Source organism: Urtica dioica, chromosome 4, assembly GCF_054948205.1.
Source record: "Urtica dioica subsp. dioica isolate 48M chromosome 4, U.dioica_male_clone48M_v1_H2, whole genome shotgun sequence".
Lineage (NCBI taxonomy): Eukaryota > Viridiplantae > Streptophyta > Magnoliopsida > Rosales > Urticaceae > Urtica > Urtica dioica.
The window spans coordinates 4,430,423-4,440,248 of NC_142759.1; the positions used below are offsets into that span (position 1 = coordinate 4,430,423).

Sequence of the window (9,826 nt, forward strand, 5' to 3'; positions counted from 1 at the left end):
TTCAGGGGCATATATATAGACTCCAACACTAAGATACCAATAGTGAATTCTAAAACTTAGTAGCCATAGTAACACCACATGAGAACAATTTTACCTCCTAAGATCTACATACTTGTAACGACCGAATAATAAAAAATATCAAATGCCCATAATTTCCATCTATATTATCAGCTACAACGAACAAAGGTTCTGTTTAACAGAAGTGAAGTACTCTTAGCCCTCACACAGTACAAGATTAATTCCAAAGCTTCACACATACGACACCGACGCAGCTCAATTCAACAAATAAGATCAATGAGCAAGGCAACATTAAACCAGAACCACAATCATTCCACAGACAACACAAAAAACAAATGAATTCAGTTAAACAATAGTTAACAGCATTAAGAAGATAATACCACCGAAAGGAGATCAAATCATCCAACTTATATATTTTCAGTAAAATAATCCAACAAATCGATATAGTATTCAATAACATAACACACAGTATTCATAACTTGATATAACAAACAATTTATCAACTCTTTTTCTTTAGTCTAGACTACCATAGGCATAAAACTAACAATCTAAAAGGATCAAAACAAGCGAATTCATCCCACTTATTTATTTTCAGTCAAATATTCCGACTAATCAATTTAGTATTCAATAACATAAAAGCATGTTTCTCTCCCATGCTCAGCTATTAAACAATGAAGTAAAAATTTCAGTTCCAAAGACACAGCATTCATAACTTATAACCACAATTTATCAACTCTTTCTCTTCAGTTGATACTTTATAATATATAGCTCTCTAAAACTAACAGGATCAAAAATTGGAGAGGCTAAACAATGAAAATTAAAAAAAAAAAACTCCAACGGACTCACACGGAGACTTCAGATCGGCACGTACCGCTTCGCGACCTGCTTCGCCGTGACCGCGACTCCGACGAGCACTCCGCCGAGCGCTCCCGCCACGGCGGCGGACCTTACTCCTCTCGTCGCTCGGAATAGCGCTCCGGTGCCGAGCCCCGCAGCGACGCTGTTCCAAACATCGTCCGTATCCCTAACGGCGTACATACCGCTCTCAAGGCCAGCATAGAGAAGTCCGATCACGCCGAGTCGGTTTCCCCAAACCCTACCGGCGTGACCGGAGGCGTTGAGGATCCGATTGACTCGGAGCTTCGCAGTGTCGCCAGATTCGAAGGATTTGACGCCGGTGACGAGTCCGAAGGCGGCGCCGCCCGTGGCTCCGGCAAGGTATGTACATCCTGTGTAGAAAGTGAGATTCTCTCCCCAAGATCGGCGCTGGCGGCGAGCTTCTTCGTCGAAGAGAAACTCCGGCGAGGTCGGCAGCTCGTAGAGGTTCCGGATCGGGGCTTGGAGGTCGTGGTAAGGATTGTAGAGTCGCGGCTTAGGGAGGTCCGCCGAGCCGTGTCGCTCGTGATCCGATGAAGAGATTGAACCCGCCATTGGAGAGGAAAATCAAGATCTGTTTCGATTAATTTTTTTCTCTGTTTGGGGTTTGCGGTCTAGGGTTTGGGTTTGGGTTTGCGTAGGGGAGAGAGAGAGAGAAAGAGAGCGCGAGGGAGGAGAGAACTTTCGTTTGGTATACGCGAGTTCTGGAGAATGGAGATGACTTTCTTTTGGGGAAAATTTAAGGGCAAATATATACATATATATATATATACATATATATATATTTATGCGATGGTCAGTGCGGCGCGTTTAACAATGCTATTTTTACAATATTTGTATGTCTTTTGGCAAATAAACTACACATACGAATGGAAATATGTTTCTCGACAAAAAAAAAAAATGGAAATAAATATGGCATACTATTTGAATTGATCCTTTCATTCAAATTGTTACATTATAGATTAAACATTTAAATTAGTTATTTGAAATTTCGTTCGAAAAATTACGTAAAAAAACAATTCAAATAGAAAAGTGATAAATAAGCGTTCGATTATCACCATTTAAACAATATATAATATAAGAGATGTAAAAATTAAAACTCATGTTATTGAGAAAAAATACTCGTAATAAATCGTTTAAGATTTATAAATCGTAAAATACTCCATACACATTTTAAGTGTAAATTAAAAGCAATAAAAAAAATTAATTCAATGTCAAATAAGAAGCACATGAAGTTTATTGTATTTTTTTTTGTTTATATTCGTACATTTTATGTAGTTAATTTTGGCTAATGGATATTTTTCCAAATCTTTCAAAAAAGTCGAGTACAAAATATTTTAGTTATTAAGCTACACTACCCTATTATTAATTGAAATAAATTATAATTATTATAATTAAAAATATACAAAGTCATTTAATTGATATATCTTATTGTATTATATTATTCAAAAATCACTAAAAATATTTTAATAATATTATTTAAATTATGAAGGTATCGTCACACATTGTCTAATATGAAGTTCAGCAATTTGATTTAACTTATATATGATTTATAGATAAACATTTATAATATTCTATTAGTTTTGAACTCAATGATGTTATATGATATAATATCACATAAAATAAACAATTCTTACTTTATATCATTAATAATTTATTTCTTATTATTATGATAAGTTATAGTATTTTTTCAATAAAATAAAAAATTATTCATAAATTTTAATTATAACAATATAACTTAATTTGAATCTCAAGTAATTAGGGTACATTACTTTTTTATTAATATTATCAAATACATAATCAAATAATATATTTGAAAAAGTATAATATATAATAACTAATACATTTTAAATAGTGGATATTATTTATGAGTTTAATTCACATACATAGTAAAAATCCGAGAATGAAAACTAAAGAAAAAGTCAAAAGGATGGAATGTGACTTAAATAGTTATGGGCATGATTGTTTGATAACTTGAAAACTGTTTTTGACTTTTCTAACCGGCGGATGAGTATAATAAAAAAAACTGAAATCGTTGTTTGTTTGATAAAGTCATAGAAGAATTCAAAAAGTTTTAAGCTGTATTATGTTTTAATGAAGGAAATCAGAAAATAATTTTTATGTGTTTTCAATTTTTTTACTCAACTTTTAAACTTTTTTTTTTTTTGTACTATCTCTTCTAGACAAATCATTCTCTCCTCTTAACATCATTCTATCTTCCTTAGTTTCGACTATTGAATTTATTTTCATTCCCCGGAAAACTCAAGTTTTACAACTATGGCGAGAAAACTATAATCTCTAATATCTCAACAACCAAAACTCTGTTTCACAAATCATAAATTGGGTCGTGATCCTTTCGTTGAGTAGAGTTTTCATTATTTTTAGTCAAAATTAGATTTCAAAATCTAACAGTTTTCTTTCGGCTTCGCCGACAATTGTGATATTTCTGATGACTCTGTGACCAATCATCAAAACGAAATGTACCACAATGATATTCGCAGCAAAGAATTTCAATCGGTATATATCTCGATGTCTATATATTCTTTGGATTATTACACTGCAACTACCAAAAATTAACAAAAAATTGGTTGCGTAAGCCACCCAATCCATAGCAATTTAATTTTGGTCAACGTTTTGTAAATAGCCTAGTTGCTTACGTGGCATCTCATTAATCGAAATAATTTTACACCTTTGCCCTTATTAATTATAATTTAGGCAGTTTTTTTTTTTTTTTTGAATCAAACCTATTAGGAAAGTAGTTAATCTGATTTGTTTGAATTTTTTGACGTGTAGATATGGAGAAATTTCAGCGTTGACGGGGTCATGTAACAACCTCGAATCATGGTGTTCCACACGTAAGTAGGCTTTGTCGGGGTTCATGCCGACCTTGAAAACCATCACCGGGGAGGAATCGGCGGCTGTGACCTTGAGCGCCATCGTCGGGGAGGAATCACAAGCTGTTTCTCGCGGCCAAGATCTCGTTCAGAGACAACCTCTTTTTCTCCACAAGGCTCGCCAATCCTTCGGCCTCGCCAATCGTGACGCGCCGCGGCTTGGAAGAGCTGTGACAGCGGTGGTGGTGGGGGAGTCGGTGTTCATGCGCGGAGGGCTTCTGGCAGAGCACGTGGATTACGGCCTGGAGCGCATGAACAGAGAGGTGAGGGAAGAATTCTAATTTCTGAAGATTTGATATTTCTTTACGTTGGAGAGATAATGAGAGAGGGGTTAGATATGCATTTATGGAGTTTTAAATGTTCCCTTGATTTATGCGAGGCAGTTATGGTCGAAATTTTTTTTCCATTTAAATTATTACGCTGAAAATAATGGGCGGGAGTCATTTAAGGTCATTCACGTCTTTTAACTTGCTGTAAATAGATTGTTGTGTCTATTAATAGAAAATTAACAGAAGATTGTCTAAAACCAAAACCCTTATAACTGTATGGCTATATACCTATATAACCCAAAAATTAAATATAAAAATGATATACCTACTAAACAGTTTTTTGAAAACAGCTACAAAAAATTATTAGATTAAAAAAAAACAAAAAAAAAACAGTTTGAGTGAACTATCAAAGATGTCATATGTATTTTATGGGATACAATCTCATCATTTCACTTAAATCAATAGTATATACACATCATTTTCTCTTTATAATTATACTCTGAATAGGTTTTTGTGTTGTCTTTATTAAAAAAAAAAACTATATAAGCATTTTTTTTGGTAAAATTTAAATGTTGAGGTTATATATGGAGTTGAATAAATTTTTGAAGGAAATTATCTGGTTTTATTTATGTTGTAGCTTAGAGTGAGTACTTCGTTCCACACCAACCTGAAGTCGTTCGAGTCACAACTACAACAAAGTTTCATGACGGAAAAAAAACAAAAAAAAATTAGCAGGATGTCCTTGGCGAAAGCGTTATAACATAGCAAAATTTAATTTGTTCGAGTGCCTTGTAAGGCAAATAACTCACTCAATTACTCATGGTTGCTAATAAATAAATAAATAAAAAAAGCAAACTAACTGATTAAAACTGTATTTTCTTTTACATAGTTAACGTTTTGTAAATTTTTAATAAATAATCATATTTACAATATTGTTCAAATGTTATAGTGTAAGTATTGTGTAAATATTAATCATAGACAATGAAAAATCTATTGTGAATATGACTATTTATCATAAATTTATTAAAATTTAGCTAAATGGCAAACTAAAATGTAAATAAAACTATATATCTAATGGACTAGTTAGAGATGGTAAAGAGTACGAAAGCTTTTGACGACGATGATAATTGTGTCAAATTACATCTTAAAACCAATTGATTTTAAGTGGAGAGATTCAAACGATATATAATCACAACTAATATGAGATTATCCCACTTCAACACTCCCTCTCAAACATAGCGTGATCAGATCAAGTAACAATCTCCCTCACGTTTCGCATGGACCGGGCCAAATTCAAATTGTGTTAACGTACAAGGCTCTGAAACTATGTTAAATTTCTTCTTAAAATCAATTGGTTTTAAGTGAAGATGTCCAACCGATATATAAACACATGTTCATGTACACACACAACCAATGTAAAATTACCCCGCTGATAATTTGTTTGGATCTATTTTTTTTTCCTAGTCACCTATTACAAGTTTTTTTTTTTGGGGGGGGGGAGCAAAATGTTTGAGTGAACCCTTGTTGACAACATTTTGATAAACTCATCTGTGTGAGGAAGTCGGATCTTCTCGTCGAATCAAGACATATCAACGGTTTATTCTTGGCCCTCACTTTTCTGTCCGTAGAGAGAAGAATACCAATACGGCATATTGTTCAAGATTATTTGAATTAGCTCGGTACTGAAAAGTAAACCGGAACCAGCCTCGTTTTAACGAGAGTTTAACTAATTATATACGGTTGAATCGTCAAATTGGTTCTTTATTTATTTATTTATCAATTAAATAATGTACGTCAAATTGAAGTAAAGTTCATACATAATTTGTCGGTCTGAAAGTTGTTAATTTCCATCGAAGTAGAAATCGAAAACAAGGCTCGCGACAATAAACACCAAACTATATCCAATCCAACTATTCAATATAACAACATAATTTAAAGACCCATAAACTACAAAACACAAATGATACACGGTTAGGGATTTCCTTTTCCAGTTAGAATTACTATACATCCCAAAAACCTTTTTCTTTTTACTCTATTTTTTTTCCCATGCTTTGCTTCTTCTTTTTTTTTTTTAATGCTATAGTTATAAAAACCAAAATAAGACCCAATCCAATTCCTATCCTTGGCACTTGGCAGTGTTACTAGACCCATTTTTTCGAGCCCTATAACTTCTTTTTTATACCACATATTATATATATATATATATATATATATATATATATATATATATATATATATTGTGAATAAGTAGTCCTACCCTAACACCTCCAAACCGACGTGGCAACCATGGCCCGATCGTGCCAGCAGAGCACCAGCTCCGCCTGATGCTTTGCCACGTGGAACCCCCTGACCTGAACCTTCCCCAACAGACACTCGGCCTGAAAATCCGCGAACTGGCTGAGCTGCACTGGCCTGAACCCCGCCACGTGGAAGGCCTCCCTAAACGACGCCGTTTTCCTCCCCGCCGCGGCGGCCTCCACCGCCGCCGTAACCCTCGGCTTGAGAACGAAGGCCTCGATCTTCCTCGCCCACTCTCCGCCCACCATCGCCGCCTCAACGGACTCCATCACCACCGAGAAGAACTCCAGACCCGAGACAAAGCTCCGCCGGAACGACCCTCCGATCTCCGCCGATCCCTCGCCGTCGACGAACACCACCACCGACGGCGAAGCTCTCCTCAGCTCGCTGAGGAATCCCGGCGCCGACGAGCCTCCTCCGCCGAGTCGGAGCGCGGCGGCGGAGAGGAGGACAGCGAGCCTCTCGCCCTCGACGAGCTTGACAGACTTGAAGGACAAGGCCTCGAAGGTCCTCGAGAACACGAACTCGATCTGGAACCGGATCTTGAGCTCGAGAGCGAAGTGGGTGAGATTTTCCTTGATCAGCCTTGCCTCCACGGCGAGCTCCTCCGGGACGACGGCGGTGACTCTCAGCACCACCGACGGGGAATCGTACTTCTCGGCGAGCTCTCTCATGAGCGAGGCGTACTGGCCGCCGAGCCCGATGTCGAAGTCCACCACGTGGACAAACGCCGAGCCCGACAGGGCTTCGAGGAGGGCTTGGTTCGTGGTGAAGTGCGAGAACATCGGGATCGGGGAAATTACCGAAAAGACCTTGTAGGCTTTGATGGTCTGGACGATATCGGACCACGAGGAAAACCGGGCCGGCCGGTTCGACCCGGTCAGGAGGCTCTGAAGAGCTTCCTTGAACATCAAGGCGGCTCTCTGGAGCGGCTTTCCGACGGGCTTGATATTACCGGTTGTCTGGTGAGAGGTTGACCGGAGCCGGTTGTTGAGACGGTCCAGAATCGCCTCCGCCAGGTGGGAATCGTCCGAGTCGACGCAGTCCGCGACTCGGATCAGGTCTTCGATGAAATCGAAACCGATCACACTGTTGTTGTTGCTGCTTTGGTGATGGTTCTGGAAGTCGTTAAACGACACGTCGTAGTTGAGGTTCAAGTTGTAGGCGTTACTGTTGGCGGTAGCACCAGCGGTGGTGGGATCGGAGATGTTGAAATTGTGATTGTGGTGTTGATCGAACGGCTGAGGATGAGAGATCATGAGATCGGAGAAGGTCAGGTGACTAGGCTCGTTGCTGCTGTTATTAGTGGCGGAGGTTGTAATTCCCGTCTTGAAAGGAGGGGCAGAATCGTCATGCAAGCCAGCCAGGTCGGTGATGGAGTCCCAGTCAAGGTTCTGAAACACTTGCTCGTCCCACTCCAGGGCGTCATTCGGGGGATGAACCCCCAGCTCGGCGTCGGGGTTTATTACCGAATTGCCCTTGGCGTTGGCGAGCTTGTTATTGGGCCCCGCGGCGGCCACGGGGCTCGGGGACGGGCTTCGGCGGAGGTCGAGGACCGACGTGGGCTCGTAGCACAGCTGGCTCGGGAGTCGCCGGGCCGGGGTTTGAAACCCCGAGATATTATTGTTGATGCTAGGGTTTTGGGGGTTGTTTGACTCTGTTTTATGGTTGTTGGTCTGAGGGACGATCATTGCTGAGCAAAGGGGTTTGGGGAATTGGACAAAGAATGAAGAAGAAGAACAACAAAAAAAAAAGAAAAAAAGAAGAACTTAGCTTTTGTTTGTCCCTACGGTTTGTTATACAGCGAAAGAGAGGGGCTTTTGAAGGTTATGATTGTGGGCTTTTTATCTTTGCGTGTGTGTGCATGTCTGTGCATGCCATAATAATATAATAATAAAAATAATTATTACTATACATGTATGTTCATGTGTGTATGTATATGTATGTGCATGCATGCATGAGAGACAAGTGTGACACGGGGGTCAGATGTCTCTTTTTATAATCTCTTTTGAGAGGCTTCTAATTCAAGTTTCTATCCTATGGCTGGATATATAGCGCTAATTAACATTATATGCTTTTTTGGCCTTAGGCTTTTTAGTATTATGTTATTATATAAATTTGTTCTTTTTCTTTTTGTATGTTTTGATTCGAAAAGAGGCTAATTATTGACAATATAATATTTCTAATTTTGTTTTTCTGAAAATCATAGCCATGTGATGTGAGTCAAGATTATGTGCACATAGGTCTTTGATGCAAAAGAACGATTTGGTATATGTGAAACCAAATAACAAATATTTTGCCCTAACCCTAAGTATCACCATCTAAGAAACCGTAGAATATAAATATAGTTTTTATTTTAATTTATTTGTATGATTCAGTTGTTGTGATACAAAGAACGTTGAACGTCTGTTAGAATAAAAGTCAATGGTGCTTTGGATACGGAGGAGATTAATTACACTAAAAAGCAAAGGTTAATTACTGACTAAACCAACGTACAAATTTTTATTTCTGGTTAAATGTGATTTGCGGTACGTTGAAAAGTCATATACAGATCACTATAATAGTCGCCCATGCTCAAAAGAAAGAAAAAATTATTCTCTTAACTTTCTATAAAGTGATAACGATAGAAGCAATCGTTTTCCTTTTGTCCAAGCTATATTTGTCTTCCAATGTTTGGTGCGATTAAATAAACATAATAAAAAAAAAAAAAAATACACCGGAAAAATAGTAGTGGCTAAGGTAGAGAGTGCAATCCCAAATTATCTTCAATATTTTGTGAAACAATAACATAAATTTGAAGAGCCTTTTTATTTTCAACAGAGAAACGACAAATGGGTCGCATATTGGCGTTAAAGCTCCAAAGCCATGTCTCCCTCAAACTTCAAATATTAGGACCCACAAAAGCTTTCGAATACTCACAGCCAACCTTTACCAAGTCTCCTTTAATAAAAGCTTAATGAAAAGAGCCATGATTAACGACTTTGAGAGAGATATCTTCTAGCTAGCCTAGTCAGCTCTTTCTCTCTTGTCACTCTATATAGGATAGATATTTTCCTAGACATGAATTTTCGAATTTCACTCTTTGTTTTTGTTTGTTGATATACTTGAGAGTTGAGACACATCTTATTTTGGTCAATAATAAACACAATAATCCATTTGCTATAAATTTATTAAGGCCTAGATATTTTAATCCGAAAAGTTTACGAACCAAAGCTACGAAATACGAGGATTAGTAGTAGTACTGAACGTATATATGTATACATATAAGTTAATATTCTAGCATATCTTTGGTTCCTGATTCTGCGAGGGAAAAACATATACTGACTTTTGCTATAACTTCTTCTTAAAGACAAACAAATATATACTTTCATTTCATGCACTGTCTAGAGAGAAAATTACCCCTTTCAATCTATAGAAATAAAATTTGAATGATGACAAAATAAATTCTTTTTTTTTTCATCCATCTATCGT

General features: G+C 37.5%; 2 protein-coding genes across 2 annotated transcripts; both read right to left on the reverse strand.

Moving 5' to 3' along the window:
* Positions 1 to 589: 589 nt before the first annotated feature.
* On the reverse strand, positions 590 to 1,647 carry LOC149399509 (mitochondrial import inner membrane translocase subunit TIM23-2-like). The gene has a single exon (XM_089610326.1). The coding sequence runs from the start codon at positions 1,447 to 1,449 to the stop codon at positions 874 to 876; it is 576 nt and encodes a 191-aa protein (XP_089466452.1). The 5' UTR covers positions 1,450 to 1,647; the 3' UTR covers positions 590 to 873.
* Positions 1,648 to 5,941: 4,294 nt separating this feature from the next.
* On the reverse strand, positions 5,942 to 8,330 carry HAM4 (GRAS family transcription factor). Its single transcript, XM_089612578.1, has one exon. It carries the CDS (start codon positions 8,044 to 8,046, stop codon positions 6,316 to 6,318), a length of 1,731 nt encoding a protein of 576 aa, XP_089468704.1. The 5' UTR covers positions 8,047 to 8,330; the 3' UTR covers positions 5,942 to 6,315.
* Positions 8,331 to 9,826: the final 1,496 nt, after the last annotated feature.

What these genes read in the sequence shown, in the direction of transcription:
- LOC149399509 (XM_089610326.1), bottom strand. Translation starts at nt 1,449, where the DNA reads ATGGCGGGTTCAATCTCTTCATCGGATCACGAGCGACACGGCTCGGCG.
- HAM4 (XM_089612578.1), bottom strand. Translation starts at nt 8,046, where the DNA reads ATGATCGTCCCTCAGACCAACAACCATAAAACAGAGTCAAACAACCCC.